Genomic DNA, 26,219 nt, shown 5'->3' with positions numbered 1-26,219 from the left:
GGTTTTATTAGAGCAGGGACGGGGCAAAGTGGCATTAAAGTTTACAACTTCAGAGGAAATGTTACCGGTCAGTTCCAGCGCTCAGAGTCGAGTTTCGCTGTGTGAAGTTTATACGTGGATGATGAATTTTATTTGGTCGCTGTGGAAGAACGGAGCGTTTGTCCCCCCCCCAAAGGAACCGCCGTCCAGCAGGAACACAGAGCAGGCAACGTGTTTCATAGTGAACATGTTACACGTCTGCAGTTCTCTTTCTGGCACCTCAGAAACAAACACCAACCAAACCTGAAGCACGAAGATCAGATTAACCCTTCGGCTGCCAAAAATCAGCTGCTCGTGTCGCCCCCGTGTTCCTGAGAGAGCCGCGGTCTGCGGGGAAACTGATCACGACCTCACGTTTCCTGAGCGTCTTCTAACCAGTGCAGGTCCATCACAGGACTGAGCACAACTGAAGCACAGCCTCACTGTGGCAGCTGTGTCCCCTTCAGGCAACGTTTGAGGATCCTTCCTCGAAGCTGTGATAAAACGCACGTCCTGAAACGCCATCGTTCTGCAGCGTTCCTCTGAACCGTGTCAGCGTAAAGATTTGACTTTCTGTGATCTGCCTGAGCGATGTCTTACCTTCAGAGGGGTCCAGGCGTCGGGCACGGCGGCCATGTTTGGAGTTGTTGTGGACGAACATGTTGTCTGACACGGCGAGCACGTGACCGTCCACGTTGACCGTAGTGGACACCACCACCTGGACACAGGCCTCAGGGTTACTTCATGCTTTTCGTCTGTAACTGGGAAAGTTCTTTCAAAGGTTAAAAGGTTAAAGGTTACCTGGAACCTCCTCATGTCTCTGGGGTTTCCTGCATTTTTCAAACAGTTCTGATTGCACTTCAGGAAGAACTTCAGGAAGAATCTGAAAGGAAGCAGCAGAGACAGTAGATTAGTTTCACAATAACGTCCCAACCTCAGTGAACCAACCCGTGGGTCAGGGATCAGAGGAGGGCTCAGTTTGACTCTACAGGACGCTCATTTACATCAGGGGACGTTTCAACAGCATCAAAATGAAGCTACATGGTTACATAAAGTGTAACTACACACATCACCAAAGCTGCACATTTACTCAGTAACCAGAAAAGGTTTCCTGCATCTTATTGTGAAAGGCTGGAAGGACAGAGGCCGCCTCGCTCAGGTTTGAATGAGAATGCCGATAAAGTGTTTCTGTTTCTGGGTGTCATATCGCCTCTTTATCTCAGCAGCAGATAACATTATAATTCTGCAGTGGCGTCTTGATAAAGGCAGTCGACACTTCCTGCAGACTTATGGCGTCTCATTAGGGGCCGCCTTTTGATTTTCCCTCCTGGACGTCCGATTTCTCGCTCGCTGAGCGCTGATTTACGGCGATTTTTACGGCAGCAGAGGAGTATTGATTGGGAATGGATATCAATGAGGATGGGCAGTAATAACCAGCAGCTTTGGAGGAGGACAGTGAGAGGGGGAGGGGGGGTCAGGATGGATTGCCACCTTAATGCATTTCCCACTGCCGTGTAATCTGTGCACATCCATCTCTCGGACCATAAGGCCCCCCCCCCCCATTCTGATGGTGCGCTTCTTTTTTAATTGCCACATTATCACAATAATAATCCGGGCAGTTAACAAGCGGCAAGGTCGCAGACAGACATGTCACATTAACCAGGGGATAACCTCGCAGAATACCCACAATCTTCTTCTGCCTCCTGCTCCTTATTCTGCTGCTCTAGCAAGGCATGCTGGGAGTGCATGAGGAGGAGGCCGGGGGTGGGGGAGCGGGTGTGGATATAAATGGGGGCTCTGTGAGGTCGGCATCGATTTCCACCTTAATAAGACAGTAACAATATCTTTAAAAACACACAGCGGGAGCTCAGCCTGTTTCACTGTGGGATCTATTTCTGTGCAGTCTGGCAACATTTTTACCCAAAAAATGTCATTAAGTTACCCATTAAAGATGTAAATAAGAATTATTTGATAACATTTTGTCAGTAGATGGATGCTTGAGGCTGTTAATACTTGCAGCTGATTCTTGGTAAGTTTCTTAAAATTGATCCAGTTCATTGAAGTCTTTCAGTTTTTTATGTCTTAAAACAGCCGTTTAATTTTTGTACTTTTACTTTAAATGCAGCAGCTTTTCTAACAAAGCTGTGAAACCCCTGACAGTGTGACAGTGTGACAGTGCACCACAACAACATGTAACATCACTGACCAAGAACAAACGGGACGAGCTGCCTGCAGTACGACCACCAACAGCTGCACCAGCTTCTTTTGCAGGCTGTGCACCATAACAGCTCATAATAATAATAATCCAACATAACGTGTGAGCACTAATGCACACACATTAACCTCATTTCATTTTATTATTTTCTACCTGTGTTCAAAAACCCTGCAGAAAGCTGTTAGCCTTCATGTATCAGATCTTATAAATAAACGGGCCGTGCACCTTTAAACATGCTTTCAAAATTAAGATGTTTTTTAATATATATATTATGAGTTCTCTGGATTAAGCTGGTTTTGATTTAGGTCATTTGCATTTTGGGGGGTAGATAAAGACATCTGAAAGCTTCCTGATTGGATTTAAACAATTAAATATATCCCCCCAAATTTAAGGCTGCATTTGGGTGAACTGAGCCTTTAAGGAGACACAGTGAGGAGGCAGAGGGAGGCAGCGAGATGGGCGGTGTGTGTGTGTGTGTGTGTGTGTGTGGAGTGTGTATCGACTGAAAGCTGATCTGCTGCTCTGGAGGCTCTAATGCCCTTTATGGCAGTGAACAGAATAATATGGAGCTCCATTCAGATGATACTGAGTCCTTCAGAGAGCTGATATGGATCAATACGGATTGAATTAAAACGCAGCTGGAGACAAGACCAGGGGCTCACACACAGTCACACACAAATACACAGTGCAACGCACAGCCCGTCTACACAATGGAATACACACAATCATACAGTATATGCTGCACACACCAACAATATTCCAGTAGAGGCACATCTATTTTCAGCCACACACACACCTTTTATTTATGTGCATATGTCGACGTCCTGCACGCACTATTTTTATGAATGTATCAAATCAGAGCAAAGAAATCAAGAATGAAGCAGGACTCCAGAGGGCGAGCGCACACTGAACAGGCACAGCATCAAACCCACGGACAGCTCAGGCATCTCCTTACAGCTCAATAATCTGCTGGGAAACCTTCATGCTGATGGTAGCTTGACATGCACCACCCACCCACAGCACTGTGAGCCAATGCACCCCACCGCATCAGGATACCTGCAGAGGAACAGGCGGAGGTGGCGACCCCGCCTCCACACCTCCCAGATCCCAGATCCACTGCACCACAGTGCCAGCTGTGCCCACAGGTGTGGATAATTCAGCAGGGCGGTGGCCCTAACAGCTACCTGGTTGGGTCTGAGGCGCTCAGAGCTACGGTGGCCCTGATGACTCGGGACTCGGTGTGAAGGGGTGTCAGTTAACCCAAACCATGAGCTTTTCTTAAACCTGAGCAGGCCTGAAATTTAACCAAGAAGCTTTTAATAAGTAGTTTTAGTGCCTCAAGCTGAACACTCGTTCATGTGTAAACCTAACCGGCACGTGGAAGTAAAACGTGAGTAAAACGACGTACCGCCGTCTCCCGACTAAGAAACCTGCTCCTTACGACCCAGTCGGACTGTGTAGGGCTCTATGACCTCTTGCTGCTTCTGCAGACTGGGTCCAAGTTACAACACCAAAACCACCCTGTGCACAGTGGAGGCGGAGTCAGGCAGAACCGATGTGTCGCAACGGACGATTACTTAACAAAGACACTAAAAATCATGGCCGTCTTCTCTGAGTTTAAACAGCCAGCATGAAGCTCGGCTCAGCAGCTTTCTGAGCTGTTCAGAGGAACCTGCCCTGAAACGAGTCCTACAGGCTCCTGCAGTGGAAAACAGCCTGTTGTTAAACGCTTTCTGATTGGCAGTTAATCAGGTTGATACTCGCAGTACTCGAGTATTATAACCTGACACGGAGACCCTCGGGGGATTCAAACCGCAGCAGTTTTCATTTGCTTCCTTTCTTCACTGCAGTCAGATGAAAGTCTGACGAGTCTCCACCGGAGGTGAGAGGACGAGGAGGAGACGACAGTGAAGGAGCGCAGCACATCTTCTCATTGAAAACTTATTAAAACACAATAAATAATGAAGCGAAGCGTGCAGGCGGAGCTCCGTCATTAGCTCCCCCAGATCCTCCTTCTGCTCCTTCTTCTCTGACTCTTAAAAAAGGAGGTAAAGATAATGAGAGAGACGGGGTCTGCTGGTGTAAGCTGTCACCTCATTACACCGACCGACAATCAATTACAGCAGGACGGAGAGAGGAGCGTAATGCAGCTGTGAGATCAGCGCTGCCCTTCAGGAGAGCACACTGCCGAGCCTGGCAGGGAATACTACTGATGCCTGTTCAACATGCCGACAGCACGATATCAAAGTCAAAAACTACCTGCATCTGATCACCTGCTTCTCCACTGTGCTGTCACAGAAAGCTGCTGGGAACATGAACACCATCCTGACCTTCTGTTTTTGAGGGGCAGCGAATCAGAACAAAGACATTTTGATTGTGTACTTCTTTAAATTTGTTCTATATTTATGGCATGTTTTCCTCACTTTGTGGCCTTTTTGTGTCTTTACGGTCCATCTGTGTCTCATTGTCGTTTTGTTTGTAATTTTGTGTCCTTTAAATTCCCAATTTGTGTCTGTGTGATCCTGTTGTTTGCCTTTGTGTTTGTTTTGTGTCCTTTGGGTCTTTGTCTTTCATTTTATGTCCTTGCAGTTCTTCTTTTCTGCTTTTTATTCATTTGTTTTCTTGTGTTGTTTGTTGTTTTGAGGCCATTTTTCAGTTCAGTGCTATTTTGTGTGTCTGTGATGCTGTTTTTGTGTCTCTGAGGTTATTGTGTGTCTTTTTGTCGTACTTCTTTCACGTTTATTATTGGTTTAGGGTTAACCCTTTGTTTCTCTTTCTGGTCACTTTCAGTTTCTTTTTCATTGGTTCATGGTTATTTGTAGTGATTCTGCGTCCTCCCCCCGACCCCTGACCTCTGACCTCTGCATGTGTATGTGAATGAGCCGTAGAAAGCACTCATGCTGCTGCAGACGCCTGTAATTCTGAATGGAAGGAGGAACATGAGCACGGCTGGTGTAATTGTTCCAGCGGAGCGCCTTTAAAGCTAATTTAGCTCACATGGGGGGGTGCGGGGGGAGGGAGGGGAGGGGAGGGGCCTGACCTCAGCGTTTTCGCTGGCTACTCTAGATGATGTCAACCCCGACCACACCCAGTGCACTATGGGAAGCAATTATGTCAGGCTCAGATTACAAGGCCCTGATGAACACACACACAGTTCAAATGAACACACACACACACACACACTTTGAGGGCTGAGGGTGGATGCTCTCTCTCTCTCTCTCACACACACACACACACACACACACACACACACACAGCCTCCCTGGAGTCTCTCACTTATTACGTTAGGCAAGAAAGAAAAAGAAGCAGGAAAAAAAAATCAATATTTCAGCAGGAGTATTTTTAAAAGCTGCCGTGCTGCTGATCCTGCAGCCGCCGCTCGCCCTCACAGTTTGATGCTCTCTGTTAGAAGCCACCACACCGCCCGCCGCTGCAGGTTTACCACCTGACCGCCCGGCGAGTCTGGGCCGGCACGCCGCCGCCTTTGCCGCCAGCGCCAGCTCATCTTACGGGTGACAAAACTGAAACGAAACACAAAGCCGAGCGTGGCGAGCCGGGGCCGCCGGCGAGCTAACAGCAATCCGTCCTGGTTAACCCGCTAACCGCCTCGCCGTCACATCTCATTTGTTTGCAGCTAACGAACAAACCGTGGAGGAGCTGCAGCTGAGAAACAAAAGGCAGAAAATAAAAATACGACAAGAAGAAGCTGGCAGGCAGTTTGAGCTACAAAAACATCAGAAGGAGAAGAAGAAGAAGGGCTGCCTCATTAGAAGGTCGAGGAAAGTCTAATATTGACTCTGCGGTGTTGTTGAAACACCCTCTTCAAATAATTACTGAGGAATTCAGATGATGCTCCTCTGCAGCTAATTAGGATATGAAACAAGAGCAGCTTCATGCCCATTACCATTACATGATGATGATTCACTGGCCTCAGTACCAGCCTGTGTGTGTGTCTGTGTGTGTGTGTTTGCTTTTGTCTGGCCTTATTACAGCACATGACTGAGCTGCGCCTGTGTGTGTGTGTGGGTGTGTGTGGATGAGGGCCCTCCTTGGCTCTGCTACACGCCATCAATAATTCACAAGCCAAGATGGCAATTACAGGACCATGTACAATCAAACTAAATATTTGATGAGGCACTAAAACAGTCCCTGGAACAGATCTGCCTGTGTCTCACACACACACACACACACACACGCACACACACACACACACACACACACGTAAACGCAGCCTCTCTACTGTCTATTGTCACAACACATTAGGACCTCGGTCCCTTGGTCCCTAGACTTTGTCTTGACGCGCAAAAGCAGTTTATTCTGCTAAAAGAGCCTCGTGCAATTCATTTGTTCCGTCTGAAATATTGAGTGCCGCCATTATGCATTCTGGGAGGTGGCGGCGGTGCACCCCCCCCCCCCTTTTTTTTCCTCTAAATGAAGCAACAGTCAGAGAGGAGGATATTCCCAAATTTCCCCTCTGTGGGACAATAAAGGCTGTTTCTTCTTATATCCCCTTAAATATGTGAAAGTAACCAATCTGAATCAATTGCAATAATAAAAGAAAGAAAGAGATGCTCCCTCCTCCTCAGGGAAGTTTTTATTTATTTTAAAATAATGTGGCACCAAATCTGTCATGACGGCTTCATCGCAAGGTTCAAGGTTCAAAAGGCCACTGTCTTTTTGTGGAGAGACAGTGGAGAGAAACAGGAAATGGGGGAAAGATACGGGGGAAGACACGCGGGCAAATTGGCGACGGGCCGGGACGCAAATCCGCGCCACCCGCACTGCAACGCGGCATATGTATGTGGTCGCCGGTCACATACATATGCGCCACCCAGGCGCCCCCCAAATTCTCCTTTATGGAACAAACGTGACAGCCGAGCGTTCCCGACAACAACCCTGAGACCGAAATATGAGACAGGGTTACACTTTATCACTGTGCTCACGTGATCATAACCTTACCCACACCTTTATATAGAACCAATAACCTGACTCTAAAACTATGCTGACATTGAGCTAAACCAAACAATAACCTCACCCTAATATTATCCTACCTCTATTTTAACATTATCCTATTATCCTAAATTTGTTCTAACTTTATCCTAATTTTATCCTAACTTTATCCTAACATTATCCTAAAATCCTAACATTATCCTAAAGTTATCCTAACTTTATCCTAACTTTATCCTAAAATCCTAACATTATCCTAAAGTTATCCTAACTTTATCCTAAAATCCTAACATTATCCTAAAGTTATCCTAATTTTATCCTAACTTTATCCTAAAATCCTAACATTATCCTAAAGTTGTCCTAATTTTATCCTAACTTTATCCTAAAATCCTAACATTATCCTAAAGTTATCCTAACTTTATCCTAAAGTTATCCTAACTTTATCCTAACTTTATCCTAAAATCCTAACATTATCCTAAAGTTATCCTAAAGTTATCCTAACTTTATCCTAACTTTATCCTAAAATCCTAACATTATCCTAAAGTTATCCTAAAGTTATCCTAATTTTATCCTAACTTTATCCTAACTTTATTCTAATTTTATCCTACGTTTATCCCAATTTTATCCTAACTTTATCCTAAAATCCTAACATTATCCTAAAGTTATCCTAACTTTATCCTAACTTTATCCTAAAATCCTAACATTATCCTAAAGTTATCCTAAAGTTATCCTAACTTTATCCTAACTTTATCCTAAAATCCTAACATTATCCTAAAGTTATCCTAAGTTATCCTAACTTTATCCTAACTTTATTCTAATTTTATCCTACGTTTATCCCAATTTTATCCTAACTTTATCCTAAAATCCTAACATTATCCTAAAGCTATCCTAATTTTATCCTAACTTTATCCTAAAATCCTAACATTATCCTAATTTTATCCTAACTTTATCCTAACTTTATCCTAAAATCCTAACATTATCCTAAAGTTATCCTAACTTTATCCTAAAGTTATCCTAACTTTATCCTAACTTTATCCTAAAATCCTAACATTATTCTAAAGTTATCCTAATTTTATCCTAACTTTATCCTAACTTTATCCTAAAATCCTAACATTATCCTAAAGTTATCCTAATTTTATCCTAACTTTATCCTAACTTTATCCTAAAATCCTAACATTATCCTAAAGTTGTCCTAATTTTATCCTAACATTATCCTAACATTATCCTAACTTTATCCTAAGTTTGTTCTAACTTTATCCTAACTTTGTCCTAACATTATCCTAACATGACCTTCTTCTTATTCTAACATGAACTTACAGGATCAACACTAACTTTAGTCTAACCTTATCTAAACATTATTCTAACATTTCAGACACCGAACACTACAATAACGTCCTCACCCTAACATACTACTATACTGCTAGTATACTACTGTATAATTAATCCAGCCTTACTGTAACCTCATCCTAACTTTACAGTAACCTCTCCATGACCTTGTCTGTACCCTAACCATATTGTATCATTAGTGTAACATTTCAGTAACCTTATTATGATTTTATAGTAACTTTACTTAAATGTCTTTCTAGCAACATGCTGACAGTAACCAAACATTATCCTAACCTCAGAATCCCGTTAATCACACTAAAATAGCCTCATCCTGATACTATAGTAACCTCTCCATGACCTTATTTAACACCATGCTGACCTTACCCTCCCATTAAATCTAACCTTACACAATAATTAAACTGATACTAATCTAACATTATCCCATTATTATTTGCCTTACATTAACATACAGTATATTGATATTATTGTTTGACCATAATAATCATGTACTTTAAAACACTATGACAGGCTTTGAATTACTTTAAGTTTTCAGTTAAATTTCCTGTAAAAGTTTTTATTAAATATTTATTCTAAATGATTTTTTTCTGAATATTTTTCTAACAAATACATTTAGTTACTGTTTTTATTCCAAACTAAATGGGTACCATGCATGTGTTACTTGAGTGTCACTGACCAAAAGCATCTTCCTTATGAAAACGTAAATGCACCGTATTTGGCCGTCTTTTATCTCTACCTCACCGCCCCTGAGTAAACGTGGACATGTGATTGGCTCAAAACCAGTACCTACGGTGCCCCCTGCTGTGTGGAGGCCTGCCTCGACAGTAAATGTCCATCTACTTTTATTTATTTATTTTTTGTGACAGTAAAGAGCTCAGAACAGATATTCAGAGGCGCGGATGTGGGAAGCTGAATAAGGCATGTTGTTTGTAGGGGAGTCATGTTGGAGCCAACGGGAACACAGCAGAGATGTTTTAACATGAAAGTGTTGTAGATTCTTCCTGTTTGTGTTCTGTTGTTTCCTGCTAGCTGGAGGTTGTGTGTGTGTGTGTGTGTGTGTGTGTGTGTGTGTGTACAGATGCTGCTGTGTATGTGTTGGAAAAAAAACCCTGCTGAGTTCCTGGAGCACAGAGACAAACAGAACAGCCCATAATTATTTCATACAGCCTGAGAAAGACAGACAGAGAGCAGACCAGTGTTTCGTTCCAGCATACACGCTGCAAAAACATCTCAGATCTTGTCATGCAGGAATAAGTCTCTCACACAGCCGTGTTTCCATCATGTCAGAGTTACTATCGCCCTTATTCCAGCATCAAACTAACAGCACGCCAAAGCAAACATTACGCTAACCGAATCAAACCTTACATTAAAATGATCTGGGTGTGTCTGCAGCTGTCCTAAAGCTCCGCCTCCATTCCAGCTGCTCTCAAACTTTTCCTGCAGCATCCACAAAGATGCAGTCTAACAAAGTCTGAATACTACTAATACTGCTACTACTACTAGTAATAATAATAGGCGTATGTTTACCTCAAAAAAACAAGTGACGCTGGGCACAACAAACCCCGGCCCCGGCAGACATTATAGCTCATTTGAGCGCTGTCTGTCTCACAAACATGTCACTCTACAAACACTGAATCTCTGCAATAACACACAGGTCCTACTGAACATCGTTTTCCTTTGACCTTTACCTTGAGGTCAAGGTCGCTGAGAGTCGAACTCGTCTGAGATTTTTAGTAGATTCATCTATGCCAGGGGTTGGCAACCCGCGGCTCCGGAGCTGCGTGTGGCTCTTTCAGGCTTAAGCCGCGGCTCTGTGCAGCTTGCGGAAGTAAACTATAGGTATCCAATTGAAGTGCATTTTATTCTTGTCAGTTTGGTTTTTGTTGTAGTTTTAAATTGGAACATTATTGTGATCTTGAAATATTAAAATGAAATCATTTTATTTATTTATCTTCGTTTCTCAATATATGCGTCACTCGCGATAGCCGGCTCTCAGTGTTTTCTTTTCCGTGGAAACCGGGTTCAAATGGCTCTTTGAGTGTTAAAGTTTGCCAACCCCTCATCTATGCTGTGAATTTGATGATCCTTGGTGACATCGTTCGAGTTTTCACATTCACAAGATTTTCATAAAACTTGACCTCTGACTTCTGACCTTGACCAGTTATTGCAAAAATACAATCAGGTGATCTGGAGTCACTGCCATTTTTTGTGCAGGCATGAATTGGACTGATAGTTTTGCTGTAATATTGTTAAACAAACAGACAGACCAAAAACAATACCCCGCAGCCTCCTCCAGGGGGCGGGGTAATGAGGGCTGCTATTTCCTTTGTGTCAGCAGAAGTGATTAGCAGCAGCAGGACTCCAGTGTTTTTATCGGGTTAAATTCCTTTTGTTTATGGATGGAGTCTGGTTCACTCACAAAGAGCCGTTCGAACCCATACTGACGCTTTTAGGTGTGTATAAGAAGCAGGCGTCGCAGGTAACACAGCAGCTGTGGCTCAGGACCATATATAACCCCAACTGAACTCTGTCCTTTAACCAGGGAAACAGTTTCCAGAGTCATGGGGTTTTTAGTTTAAACCACACAAAGAAAGATGGGAAATGTTTTTACTCTGCTTCCTGAAAGCTGCAGCAGCTCCTGGCTAAGAAAATAACTGCTTTTAAATATGAACTAGGTTATTTTTGCATTTTAAAGTGCATTATCATTATACTTACCCCTATCCACATCTATTCTTCCTTTATAACCTATAACATAATATCCTAATGTTATCCTAGCATTATGCTAACCTGACGCCAGTTCTTCACACACTGCTTTACTGACCTGGTGGGGAATTGATCTTTGTCTCCATAAGGAAGCAGAGTCCTCACAAAGTGACTGTATGACCATGTCCCCACAATAACAGTAACACCAGTACATCCCCACTTCTCCCACTAAACTCGGGTTACTCCCCAGCTGTGTTTTGGCAGTGTTGTCATGACGATCAGCATATTTGTCTCTGCAATTGAAAAATCATCTGAGTGATGCAACACTGCAGCCAGAGTGTGTGTGTAAACCTCTGTGTGTGTGTGTGTGTGTGTGTCTGTGTGTGTAAAACTGTGTGTGTGTAACTGTGTGTGTGTGTGTAACTGTGTCTCTGTGTGTGTGTAAACCTCTGTGTGTGTGTGTGTGTGTGTGTAACTGTGTCTCTGTGTGTGTGTGTGTGTGTGTGTGTGTGTAACTGTGTCTCTGTGTGTGTGTGTAAAACTGTGTGTGTAACTGTGTCTGTGTGTCTGTGTGTGTGTGTGTGTGTGTGTGTGTGTGTGTGTGTGTGTGTGCCTGTGTGTAAAACTGTGTGTGTGTAACTGTGTAACTGTGTGTGTGTATGTCTGTAACTGTGTGTGTGTGTGTCTGTGTAACTGTGTGTGTGTGTGTGTGTGTGTGTGTCTGTGTAACTGTGTGTGTGTGTGTGTGTGTGTGTGTGTGTGTGTGTGTGTGTGTGTGTCTGTGTGTGTGTGACATCAGGACTTAAATATGAGCTGGAAATGTGAGAAATTCGGAGGAAAAACAACCAAGTGCACGTCCTCATAAAATGTACGATACAGTGAATCGCAGAGATGAAATTGCGCACACACCCCCATGTAAACTTATTTACCTCACATTCAGACACACAAACTCAACATAAAACACACACTCAGTGTTTTCAGCACAGATTAAATCCAGACTCGTGATCTGTGAGATTTCCCTGTGAGACATTAAAATATGAGTTAATCTTTCAATTTCCCACCGTAACGTCCCGGTTCAGTAAACCCTCACCTGCAGATAATAACACAAACTACATGTTAGAAAAATGTTTACATCAAATTTGTGTCAACACATAATGAATGCACTGAAAATCAAGTGTACAACAGTATAAATGAAGTAACTTAAATGAATTAAATTACACAAAAATATATACAGATATAAATTTATATACAAATCATATCATATACATGGTTTAATTTGAACTTACTTAAAAACAAGTGTTTAAAAATAAAAAGTACAAAAATAAAAAAAAATCTTAAATGTTTAAAACAACAATGAAGGAAATAAAATATTAAAATATTTTATGTTTTAAATAAAATATTTTAAACAGAATATAAAAAGCAATGAGGAAGCAGTTCTTTCATTCTGTTTAAAACCTTTTCATTTCTGTTTATGATTTTTGAGTTAAAATGTATAAAAGTGAGAGGAAAAGATCAGAAAATCAAAAAACAAAATTTTCCAAATAAAATAAAGTTACCACAGATTTGAATGCAAATTAGTCCAAATAGATTTTCAGCCCCATTTAAACATCATGTTCATGTTTCCATTAATCTGTTCTCCCCAGCACACCTTTAAATCCTAACCATAGCTCACCTGTCTGTCTGTTGTTCCACACAGTGCTGTATTTAACCCAGCCGATACGTCCCCCACCACCCACATGTGCTGAGCCCTCTGGGAACCATGGGAGTTGTAGTGTACAGCATGATGAGCAGTACACTGCATGTGGACAGGCTCGTGGCATATTGTTAGACAGAGAGAGGCTCGAGAGAGCAGCTGCTGCCAGATAAACACCAACAGACACAAACGGTGAGAAATATGTGAGAACAGGCCTGGAAACAGTCTGGGAACCACCTGGAAGAGACTGGACACAACCTGGAAGTCTGGAAGCTGTTGGCTTTCTCAGGGGGAACGCACTGAAAGGTCTGCTCTGCTAAATTAAAAATATAAATAAATAAAAAAGATACTCTGCAGATTTAAACCAAGACCTGCATTTTTGTCTTGTTACATATGAAAATGTAATTGTTGGCTCTCAAATTGAAGTCCAGCAAACTCCAGGCAAGATTCAAGGGTCCTGCAGGACTTCCAGGGGCAAAATAAAGCTATTTCAATTCTGATAAAATTACCCCTACTAAAGATTAGTAAGTACAATTACATTGTATTAGTTTGCATACAGAAAAAAAGTATTTCACGAAAAATACTTTGGAGTTTCCCCGTCAAGCTAACTTAGCATCTCTATTTACCTTGGATTTAGAACTAGCACCAATTACATATTTTGTGTTTTTTTTAACAAATTTACTCAAATTTTGTAAACTTCTGTTTTGTAGCTAATGTGGCTGCTAAGCATAGTAGCATTTGTTGACAGTTATGTGTCTTTTATATTTACAGTAACCTTTCAGCAAATATCTCTTTGTCCTTTTAGCCAAATCAGCCAGAATTTTAAACTTTTTAGCTTTTAGCTGCACCTATAAAGCACTTCAGCCACTGTGACATTTATTATCAACTTAAACAACCATGTGTTAGCAGCTTGTTTTATTGGCAAAGTTTAACAGCTTATTATTGCACTGAATTGCTACACTAAGCGAGGTACAGCAGGTTGGTTAATTAGCCACAGGACCATGGCTCATTATTGCTACACATGCATTTTAAAGCTTTTTGTTTTTGGTTGAGGCAGCATTGTGCTATTGTAGCCACATTAGCATTTGTTTGTCCCTTAACTACTTAGCATGTGTTAGATACGTTATCGGCCTAGTATTAGACAGCAAGTTTTCCTCCACCCAAATATATGAAAAACTGAAAGCAATGCTTTAAAAATTTTTTTTTAAAAATGAAACTTATACAAATGCATTTTAATACAGATATTGAAATAAAAAACATAAAAATGTTCCTGACTGATTCCTGCAAAGTTTCAACCTCACTAAGGGGTTTAGGCATTTCCATGGTAACAGTAACCTCCACCAGCCTGCAGAGATGTCACTGCAGGCTGGATTGTGAGTAGTTATTTTCTGAAACATTATGAAAAAAAACATTTTTTATAACAAGGTTGACACCATACAGACGTGTCGTTTCTACAGGAGCTTCACAATGTGGGAGCTCGCAGTACGGTTACATGTATGGAGAACATGACGGGGATTTTACTCCCAGCAGCTCACTGTCCCAGTTTATTGTTGGCAAAACTATTTAACAAACAAAACATTAAAAATTATTATTATTTGCAGTAATGAAAATCCTTTAAAACTAATAATAAAATGTCAAATAAAAGTTCTTATTGTGATTAAAAAACAAATCTTCACATAAAGAGTAAGCAAAGGTTAGCAATTTATAAAAAGCTTAGAAATTAAATCAAAATATTCAATACAAATATTCAAATATACAAATATTCTCACAGAAATGATTTTAAATTAAATGATTTTGAAGTAAAAATGTTTTTAAAATACAATTTTTCCTAATATAGATGAATTAACACTTGACTTTGCTGTGCTGCACTAAAGTAAAGAAAACTGTAATATAAGTGACTTTAAAAGGTCGGATTTTGAGCTCTTCATTCCTTTAGTCATAGCTTATGAAGAACTTTTGGCAGAATTTCCTCTGAAAACAAGTTTCAGGAGGCAGCAGTGGTTAAAACTGTTTAATAAAAAGGTCAACAGCTGAAATCTCCACATTCAACGTTGAGACTCAAACTAATCAATTCTGGGCCTCAATTCGAGCTTGTATATTTATTTAATACGAACTAAAACTAAAGTTTTAATTTTAAATGCAAAACACGTCGTTGGACTTCATGTCCAGGTATTATTTCATTTTACATTTTGTTTTTAGGTGTTTAAATTATAATTCCAGGTATCTGTTTAAATCCAGCAGAAGCCCTGGTATCACTACCCTCATGTGAAAGCCTCACAGCAGCAGTGTTGCACATTTTTCAAGTTGGGCTGAAGGATTTTTTAATTCTCTCAGGACAAAGAAGATCCTTCAACTTCTCATCTGATGAAATCCTCCCAAAAACCCAGCAGATAAACTCCAAACTGCCTCAAGGTAAAAGTTTAAAAAAAGGACTAATTTCTTTCCTGAAAAGTTTGACATTTTGGAGGTTTGACAAAAATTTCCTCACAGCCAAAAAAAAAAGGTTTGTGGCTCGGCAGCAGCACTCATGTTAAAGCCTGCAAAAATGAAGTCAGACCTCCAAATATCAAAGATCACATTATGAAAACATCAAGAAAAAGGGATGTAAATCGCTGAAGTGAGCCCGACCTTCAGGGAAAATAAACCCAGTTTCCAGACATAAAAGCTCAATGAGTTCATGACCTGCAGACTCCTCTCTGACCCGAGAATCCCAAACTGATTCCTCCGGTTTGTTCTCATTACTCAGAACTGCAAACAAGAAAAGTAATGGCCTCAAGGTTTATCAGCAGCAGTGGAAGGACAGCCGAAGAGGGCAACAGGGCATAGGTCCAGGGGAGGCTTGAAATCAGAAAGACAAAGATTCTCAAACCAACTGAAAAAGGCATCGAGACAGACACAAAAAGATTAGAAACTACCACAAAAAGCTGCAAAACTACGGGAAAGAAAAGTGTAACAACTACAGCGATACAAAACAAAGCTGCTCAAAATGACTCCAAAGAGACTGCAAACTAAAGATGCAGACCCTATCTCCTCAGTATTTCCACTTTCCTGTGTCTGATCCCTGCAGCTCATCATAACACAAAGCATCACTTTGATTTCCCGGTTGAAATAAGCACATTTTATACTCAACACTTCCTCTAACCTGTTTCAGATGAAAAGCTTAACAGAACTTTATTGTGAAACATTTATAGGCACAGACGGCAGGACTTTAGTCACTGAATTCACGCTGCTGAGGAAACACAGTAAAAAGATATGAAATGACCACAATTAGTTGCATAAAGACTCCAAGGTTGGTAAATAACTACAGGCAGCTGCAAAACAACTGCAAAGCTTCGTAAAAACTCCTCCTGTGCAGACAGAAGTGAAACTGATGCAAAAAGGCAAACAACTGTTACAAAGAGATGTCTAAGAAGTGTGGAGACAAACACAACTCAAAAGGAATAAAAGACCACAAGGACGCAAAACAGCTGTATCAACGGACAGGCCAAACCTCGTGAAGCTTTAAGCTGGATAAATGAAGGATGTGATAACACAAAGAACAACTTAAAACAGATGGCAAACAGATACAAAGACAAAAGCTGCAAAAAACAAGGCAACATAAAAATAACAGAAAAAGATGCAAACTGACTACACGGAGACTGAGAGTGATTCCTGGGAACAACCACAGATGTTCACTTTTACTTTTTGCTGCCTTCTGAACCTAATTTCGACAAACCTTCTCGGTCTGAGGCGTTACGCTGCACGGCAGCCCCTCCCTCCCTGTGTTTGTGACAGGAAGCTGTAAACAAAGTGCCAATGCAGTCCAACATCGTCTGAGGTAGAAAATGAACTGCTGTGTCACAGTGTTTTCACACCACATGGAGCAAAGCTTCACATGATTTGCACAAATCCAGTCAGGAGTGTTTTTGGAAGCCCACAAACATTTGATCCTGAAGGCCAACAGGAGGAGGAATACCACCAACAGCTGAAATCAAGCTCCTGTCATATTTAAGAAGTCGTGTTGAAATAAAGTCCGGCTCTGGCTGCTGTCACACAGCAACAATAAGGGGAACTGCACAGACATGTGGACGCCAACCTGCTGCAGCTGCTGCTGTTAGCCACACTCTGCTAACAAAGTCTCACATCTCATTTAAAATGTGACTGATGCAATATTTTTATAGACTTTATTTAAGGTCATCTGTTAGATTGGACCCAAAGAAATAATTTATTATTTACCACATAATAAGTATTAAAAATATTGATATTGCCACTAAAAGCAAACTGTTTTTAAATGTCGTTTATTGGGAGGATGCTGCCTTTTACACTCATATGCTTGTAGGTCCATGGACTAACTCCTGGAGACTTTCACCTTTACTTCCACACAGGAGAAGTTTCACCTGTCTTACTGTATGTTAGGAGACTATGTAGACTGCTGTTTGGCACCTGAGTTGTGCAGGAAATTTAAACTTGTTCAGCATGTTTTTCTACAGGTCTGCAGTTGTTCTTTAACAAAGTAAATATGGATACAAAGATTATTGTTCAAAATTTCTTATTTAAGAATCACGTTAAGACATTTTGAACAACAGTTGTGTGTTAAAAATATATCAGGAATGTTAAATAATACCTAAGGACAGGGAAAAGCAGCAGATGCTGAATGCATTTGGCTTTTTTCAAAGCCTCACTGTGATCATGTGATCAGGCTTTTCCCGGCCACCATAACGATAAACAAAAAAGTAATAAATAACAATTATGTATCCAGTAAAGGTCAAAATGTTGTTACTGGACATGATTTGTACTTAAAGCACTTTAATGATAATTCACATGAATCATTTCCCTCCTATCACTGCATGTGATGATGGACTGAATGCCAAAGAAAACATATTTTACAGCATAAAACATGAATTAAAATCATTAGTGTGTGTGTGTGTGTGTGTGTGTGTGTGTGTATCTCAGATGTGAAACAATAATTAAATCATGTTGTACATATTAAGAATTTACTGCTCAGGCAGGCGTGAGCAACTAGTGTTAAATGAATCATAAACCTGGGGAGGAAGATTTTTTCTTTTAAATAAATGAGGCTGAACTGCTGTAAGAAACCATCGCAGTGAGGGGAGCTAACCTTTAGCTACGTGTAACGGCCAACAGAAGCAGAAGGTCGGCATTAGCTTTACAGGAAAAACAACCTTTAACCATCATCTCCACCTCCCTGTTACAGTCATCCTCCACTGGTGGCACTCATGACCTGGACGTCCTCATTTCCACCTCCATATTTTTATTATCTCATACTTTTATACATCTGTTCTTTCTCTATTTCAGATAAGCTGTTTAACCTCCTGTGTTTGTCAGTTTGTTTGTAATGGTGTGATATTTGGTTTGGGATTACAGATAAAATTAACACTGGTAAACCAATATTTTAAAATCCTGGTAACTTCAATTTAGCATTCAGTAGTAGCCTAATGGTAGCTAACTACTTTGCCAGCTAGGTCACGATTATTAACTAATTTGCAACCTAACGTACTTCATCAAACAGAGTGTTCATATCGTACCAACAAAGATATCTCTCATATATTTGATGGTTACTTATTTAGTTGTATTTGTGCAGTAAGAGAAAAGTTATTTTGTTAGCATCTATTAAAAATGGACTATGTTATACACTATAACTTTACAACTAGATAAGCTATTGTACTATTTTATTAATTCATTAATCAAATACATGAACTTAATAAAAACAGTTTTAAAGTCTTGAAACTCTTCATTACTCCACACTTAGCCAGTGTTAGCAACAGATTAGCATCAGATGCTATCTTATTTGGCAGGTGATGCACATATTCAGTGTTACATCTTTCCTGCTGGTGCTCTAACTACCATCTACTGCCACTGCAAACACCAGTCCATGACAGCAGGAGCAATATGACAATAACAGCAGACATTTTGACAGCCGCTATAAACAATACTGTAAGTCTACATGCAGCACCGGTTATCCTGCTACACCTCCTGATCCCAGCTGTCCAGCCGTCTGATCCAGTGTGCTTTAAGTCAGATGTCTTCCTCTCGGTTTATTTATGTGACCAGGCAGCAGCACAGATTTATCTCTCACTTATCAGCTTGACAAACGTTTCTCTTTATATCCATTACTATTCCAAACAGGCTTCACAGCTCGAACAGCCGCTGAGGTATTTAATTAAGTGTCTGACTGCTGATGGCTGAATGTCCAGCTTTATTGAACCAAAATTAAAGGAAAAGAAAGAAAAAAAATATAGTCATTTGAATAAATGCCTGAGGCTTGCCTTCCAACCATTTCATTTCAATATCTCTTCATGCCATTTTAACCTTTCCAGCTGCTACCTCGACTCGGAGAGTGAAGGGAAATAACCTGAGCAGGTCCCGGACTCTAAACGCTCACTGATGTCGAACACAGAGAGTACAAACTGTTGTTTGTTTTGGTTTATCAGCCACGACTTCTCAAAGGAGCATATGAAAGTTTTACATGTTTGAGCCAAATTACAAATAATTTTCACGTCATCCCTGCAGAGTAAGTGCCTAACCGTCCATCAGCTTCTACTCTGATTTTCTCCTTCATCAGCAGCCAGTATGGAAGCCTTTGTGTGCCAATATTTTTAAATATATGCTTTTTAAAACAGTATTTCAGCATTTGCATGGAAATGATGCCACAAATGTTAATTCAGTGTAGACTGACATTTGTATTTATATACACTTGACTGCCAAAAGTATTCACTCATCTGCCTTCACACGCATATCCACGTCTCCACTGCTCTAGAGTCCGGCGGCGGCGTGCTTTACCCCACTGCATCCGACACTTTGCATTGGTGATGGAAGGCTTGGATGCAGCTGCCATGGAAACCCATCCATGAAGCTCTCACTGTTCTTGAGCTGATCTGAAGGTCACATGAAGGTTGGAGGTCTGCAGTGATTGACTCTGCAGGATCTGCACTATGACCCTCAGCATCCTCTGACCCCACTCTGTGATGTTACGTGGCCTACCACTTCATGGCTGAGCTGCTGTCGTTCCCAATCACTTCCACTTTGTTCTAATCCCACTAACAGCTGACTGTGGAATATTTAGCAGTGACTGGACTTGTTGCACAGGTATCATCCTGTCACGGTACCACGCTGGGATTCACTGAGCTCCTGAGAGCGACCCATTCTATCACTGATGTCTGTAGAAGCAGTCTGCATGCCCAGGTGCTGGTTTATACACCTGTGGAAGTGACTGGAACACCTGGATCCAATGAGCTGGGTGGTGAGAGGATACTTTTAGCAGTATAGTGTACATGACCTAACAATGTAAACTGTATTTCAGCATGTTTATTAAAATCCAATTTTAATCAAATTCACTCAAAAGAGTAACAAAAATGTAACTTAGCTTCAAACTTCTAAACTTTTCTTTAATCGGGTCACAAATGAACACTTTATTAAAATTCCCAGAAAAAACTAGAATGGAGTCGCTGCCACTTAAATTTTATTTTGTCAATATTTATTCATTTTTTATTAAAAATATGAAGAATCTGCAAAACATGTTTTTATAGAGTTCCTCATTTTTAAAAATCTTTTATCATTCATCAAAGTGAGTTTACATTTGATTTGTTATAGCATTAATCTGTCCATCACTTATCTTTAACTAAAAGTCAAACATTTGTTAGATTCAGGATATTCAAAACCAAATAAAAACATGTAAAATATCTGTGCATTTAAAATCATATTATTAAAAACTAATTACATTATTATCATAGCTAATTAGTCTATAAATACATGGGCTTATTTTATGTGTTCAGAGGAGCCTGCGTGTAAACCAGCTGAAGCAGGAAGTGGGCGTGGCCTCAGCTTCACTAAGAATGAGCAGATTTTCTGTTAATGAAATCATGAGAGCGGCAAACCTACAGCCTTGTGTCAGTGTAACTACAGTTACACAGTCTAGACACACACACATGCACACACGCACGTGCACGCACGCACGCGCACACACACACACTGATTGGTTGCTGATAAAGAGGAGGAATAATGATGCAAGCATTACAAAGTAAATGTAATTTACTCGGCTTTGAAGTCGGCATCGGCACTGAAACCACATCGGACAAATTAAACACACACTCTCATCCAAAGTAACGAGTAAAGAAAAATTACACCTAATTGGCACAAACAGCTCGGAGAAAACATGTTTTTTTTCTTTCCTGCTGAACCTCCTCTGCAGATTTCAGGGTTTTAAAGCTCGCCGCTATTCTCCATCTGTTTGGCGGCGGCTCCACTCCGCTGCGCTGGGACCAGCGGTCAGCAGCAAGGTGAAGCCAGCCACACCATCTGGCCTGACCTTGGGCTGGACTCGGCCAACGGAGGCTGGAAAAGCCGAGGCGGCGTAGAGCGGACGAGCACGCTGAAGTGCTTGTTTCCAAAAAAGGTGTTTTTAACCCATAAAGAACAAATTATCCTTCAGCTCATCAGAAATATTTTAATTCCAGCTCAGCAGAGATAAATCGGAGACACCTAAAACTGAGCAGCTGCAGTCGCACAGTCTCCATACATGCATGCAGCAGGAGCTCCAGCCTCCCCTGCAGCCTCACTAACATCGTTCCCATGAAGAGTAGCAGCGTCGTTATCTATATATGCATATCTGTGCTTCAACTGCTGCTGCAACAAGTAACACACAGATTAAACTGCAGGAAAATAAAGGCCAGCATAACGTCTGAAGCTGGCTGTAATCAGCGAGCCCCTCCTTCCTATCTGCAGCATTTCCTGCCTGAACAAAGCTCTGCTGCTTAAATCTGACCTCAGCTCAGCTGCAACAGCACGTCAGGCAGTCTGAATTTATATCACACTCAAAATGTCTTGTTTCCATTTTCCCCGAGCAGCAGAGAGAGCGACACCCCGTCCACGTCCATCCCTTCATATTTCCTGCCTGCTGTAAGTGGATTAGTGATGGAATCACTCCCAGTTAACGGCATCGGTACGGCACAGAGGCCCACAGATTCCTGCACGTCCTCAGAAACACAGTCTTATGATCAGCAACAGGACATCAGATCCTGGTTTTCTCCCCAAAATCTGGCCCCCTTTTCCCAGAAAAATCCAGATGCAGGAAGTCAGGATATCAAAGCTGAAGCGTTGGCATGATTAAGCTCCTTTTCTTACAAAAAACTGAAAACATCTGACGTTCATCCACATCGTCACTCAGGGTGCTCTGTCTATGCAAACCAACACATGCTAATGTCCAGATTACTGGAGCCAATAAGATATTTGGGAAACTTGAAGGAAAAAAAGTGTAACACTGGCATCAGTCAGCTGTTTCTGCAGTGGACGGTCTGGATCCGTACTCCAATAACAATTAGACTTCTTTAAGGTGCTACAGACTCTGCTGATTCTGATCATTTGCCTTTAGGGATTCAAGAAACCTCAAGTGATCTTTGACCTTTGACCTAAACACACAAGTTCATCAATCTAAATGTGTGAACGCAGGCCAGCGTGTTGAAGACTGTGCTGCTGTGCAGTGCACAACAATGAAGTGCTGGACTGTAAAAACCACGAGTATTAGTCACACGTCCCGAGGAGTAAAAGTAACGGCTGTTTGAGACGGTAGCTTCAAACTGACTCTTATTGAAGACAGACGGTGAAAAACCGGCTCCTCCACCTCTGTGCTGGGACTCCAGCCCCCGCCGGGCTAATCGCAGCAGGCAGGTCACAGACATCAGCACCTGGTCCCGGGAGTCGAGCACGGGGTCGACGGCCCCACCCGTCACGGAAACAATGACGGATCGACTACCACGGACCCCGTGGTAAACTTGAGCCAACCAGCTAGCAGCATGAAAGGCTTCAAGTCAGAGGTATGAAAGATAGACGCTTGGGCCCAGAACTTAAAAGGTCCTATGAAAAACAACGCAGGTCAAAGGTCAGACATCCTGAGGTCATGCTCCCAGCCTTATGCTCCTCTAGGGACAAAGAGGACTAACATTCCAATTTTTCCAAAATTAGTCTTTTCAGTTTTTTACCACCTCTGATACGACCGAGTGTCACTTCTAGCCTCCTGTTAGAGTCCTCTCTCCTCCAGCTTTGCTTTAGCCGTGCTTTCCACCGAGCGACGCGTCAAAACATCAGGTGTGGAGGAGCAGGTAGATGTTTCCTGCTCTGCAGAGACAGCGAGCAGGATGAGCAGCATTTCAATTCAGTCTCATTTATTTAGCGCCAGCTCACAACAGCAGCCGCCTCAGGGCGCTCCGTGCTGCAAGGTAGAGACTCATCACAGAGAAAACCAACAATCAGATGATGAGTGCATCTACGCAGGGCTGAAGACTCCTGCACATATGAAGCCATTGGCACGCCGCTCATCTCTTAGCTGATGGTTAGTCACTGGCTGCCACTCGAGGCTCAGACTGTGCAGGTTTTTCACTACTCGTGCTCGATAACCTCAAACACCAAACACAGCTCACACCTCATTTTTGTGTGTCTTTCGGACAGCTGCAGTCGTCTTTGGCTTTGCCCGTTTCTCCTTTTTTTACAGAAACAACTGAATGTGCAGGAATGTGTAAACAGGTACCAATCACCTGTTCACCTGTCCTTCATATGTCAAGCAGCTGCATCCTGTGCTCACATTAGGAGAAGCTTCAATCGCTTGCCTTGAAGTTGAGAAAAGTTTAACTTCAGGTCTGTTAGCATGTGTAAAGGACATTAATGCAGGACTCAGGCAGACAGTCTTTAAGAAGTGAGCTGTCTGTTTGGTGAACGCAAAGAAAAAAATCAGGAAGGCACGGAAAACAAATCCTGAGGGGAGACAGGACTGGATATACACAAACAGGAAGTAAAAACCAAAGTGAGGGCGGGAGAGTCTGTGACTTACTCCTGCTTTTTATAAAGGCTTTCACCACCTACACAGACCTCTGCCCTTCAAAATAAAGCAGCTCAAACATTATGAAGGAATTTAAATGGACAAGTGGTGTAAAAAAGGTGTAAATAAAGGACAGGCAATTAGTGAGGAGTGTCTGTGTGAGCTGCAGGTGTTTAAACACACACACACACACACACACACAGAAGGTGATTTCCTGTGTAAATAAAGTTTAACTTTGCTGTTGTGGAAAGCTGAGACGCGCAGTTCCCATGCCATTACAGACCATAATAATCTGATCTGTGCAATACAAGCAGGCCTCAATCAGTGAGACTCACTTTATTACAAACATTGTTAATATTCATCAGACAAATGAGGAGCAGGAGACTTCCTTCAGCTGCAGGTAGGAACCATGTGACCGTGTGATCATGTGACCTGAGACTGACCTGCAGAACAAACCTGAACATCTTCCAGCTTCCTCTGAAATGACCTGACAGACGCCGACGAGGTGAAAAAACACTGTTCACCATTTGTTCACCAAAACACACACACGCTGCTGACATCACAGTGACCTCACCCATCACCTCTCCCTGGGTCCCTGGCCCCGCCCTCCCCATCCCCTGATCCCGGATCTGTTTTCTCCTGCGATCCTGCGGTGCCTCTAAACGCCTCATCAACATGTTTAATCAAATTAGGCGGCAGCCAAAAATTGACGCTTTTCATTAATTATACAGGATAACTCTAATTGCAAATTCAAATGTATTCTCTCGGAACAGAAGGTGTTCAGTAATATTTCAAGGAATTTGCATATTAAATGGGGGTCGCGCTGCATTATGTATGCTAATGTATGCGCATTGTCTTTATTTTTAACTTGCGGGCCATATGCGCGGCTGCCTGCCTGAGCAGGTGAAAACAGTCCTGAGTGTTTAATTTTGCTGAACAAACGCCACGAGGAGGCTCGTCGAGTGCTGCGCGGCCCACGTCAGTCTCTGCCTGCTTTTGTGTCTCCTGCTCGGCGCCGGCCGCGGCTTTGATTTGGCGCAGGAAGCGTCGCTGCTGCAGCTTCCCGGCGCAGCTCCGTGTTTTTCTGGTTGCTGTTTTCACGGCTCGTTTGGCTGCCAGCCGTCACCGATGACACTGCACCGTCAGCGCAAACAGAGGGCAGGAGTGTTACACAGCGTGAACCAAACGCACCTCGACCACCTGCACGCCGCCGCACACAGAAAACACACAATGAAAACGATGATTCTGACGAGCGTAATTGGAGACAAACGGGACAAAATTTTAACTGGGGAAGAATCGGTTTATTTTACAGCCGTCGGGCTTTTTTTCTGCTCAGTTTGCAGGAAACTTTCAGACGTGTCGTTTAGGCTGTGAATGCAGGAGAATCACAAAAACAGCACTTTAACGTTGTGTCACTGAAAACCCAGCTGATCCACTGGGTTACAATCAGACTGTATATAAAAGTTGGACTCGGTGCTGCTGTTTTTGGCCATGTTGTTACTTTGGAGCCAGACGTGAGCGCTCGGTCATGAAGCTGCATCCAGACTGTAGAGGACACCTGCTAATCACTAACCTCCACATACCTGAACTTCACTCACCAAAACTGGAGCTCAGCCTATTAGTATCATTAACCACCTGTGTGTCAAAGAGGCCACGCCCCTAATAATGCAAACTATAAGCCTTAAAACAATTTAAACAGGTGAGTAATACGATAACAATCCCTGTACAGTTATGAAATTAGTGTTAGAGACCAAGAGTGTAAAGTAACATTTTTTTCCCTCTATTTTTGGCACAAATGAGTTTCCGTAGACAGAAAAGATGAACTGCAAAACAACTCAAAGCTTCTCACCCGAAAAGATTTCATCGTCGGGGGGGACTACAAAGAAGATTTGTAGCCTTTGAGATAATAAGTGTCATTAAATTTGTAGGCCCTTTTCTCAGCATTTTGACAGCGGAGCTGTTTTAACGTTGGAGGAGCTGCGCGGTCCTCCGTCTGGCAACGTCCCAGCTCGGCTCCTTCCTCCTCGTGGAGGAGATGAAAGCCCGACTGCAGCCCAGCTTTGGGGAGAAATTGAACATCATTTACACAGAATTACTGTTTCTGTTTGAAGGGCGGCTGAGACATTAGAGGGAATACTAAAACCTGCAGCCCCACAGGTGAAGAAAGCAACACTTCCCTCTTTAACTGCTGTCAGAACACACCTGAGGCTGGGACCCTGAACGCTTCAAAAACAGTGGAAAACCTCCACGGCTGCAGCGAAACTCTCATCAAATCAAATCTTTATCGAGATGCTTTTCACATTTGAAATTCAGCTCCACCGCCCCCTGAAGCTTTGGCGGTGTTTTGCGAGGTGTTAACACGACTCGAGCGGGAAAACGAAAGATTAATTAAAAAGCAGCTGAGTGTGAGCGAGCACCGTGACACGTTCGAGGGCCGAGCCACTTAACGAACTGAGATCACGGCTCCGCCTCCTCCTCAGAGACGCAGTTTA

At 42.2% G+C, this 26,219-nt stretch overlaps 1 protein-coding gene across 3 annotated transcripts in view; it reads right to left on the bottom strand.

The window, feature by feature from the left end:
* LOC115786703 (transcription factor COE3) overlaps positions 1–26,219 on the bottom strand; it is a 157,294-nt gene that overhangs the window by 52,160 nt on the left and 78,915 nt on the right. For all 3 annotated transcript variants that reach the window (XM_030739058.1, XM_030739059.1, XM_030739060.1), the window contains exons 7-8: positions 820–901; positions 619–736 (exon numbers count right to left, since the gene is read on the bottom strand). In XM_030739058.1, coding sequence (XP_030594918.1) covers positions 619–736; positions 820–901 — 200 coding nt within the window. The remainder of the gene's footprint in view (positions 1–618; positions 737–819; positions 902–26,219) is intronic.

The sequence above is a fragment of the Archocentrus centrarchus genome, chromosome 10 (assembly GCF_007364275.1).
Source record: "Archocentrus centrarchus isolate MPI-CPG fArcCen1 chromosome 10, fArcCen1, whole genome shotgun sequence".
NCBI lineage: Eukaryota > Metazoa > Chordata > Actinopteri > Cichliformes > Cichlidae > Archocentrus > Archocentrus centrarchus.
Note: the sequence above shows the minus strand (reverse complement) of the source record. Positions and strands in the feature narration are given on the sequence as shown.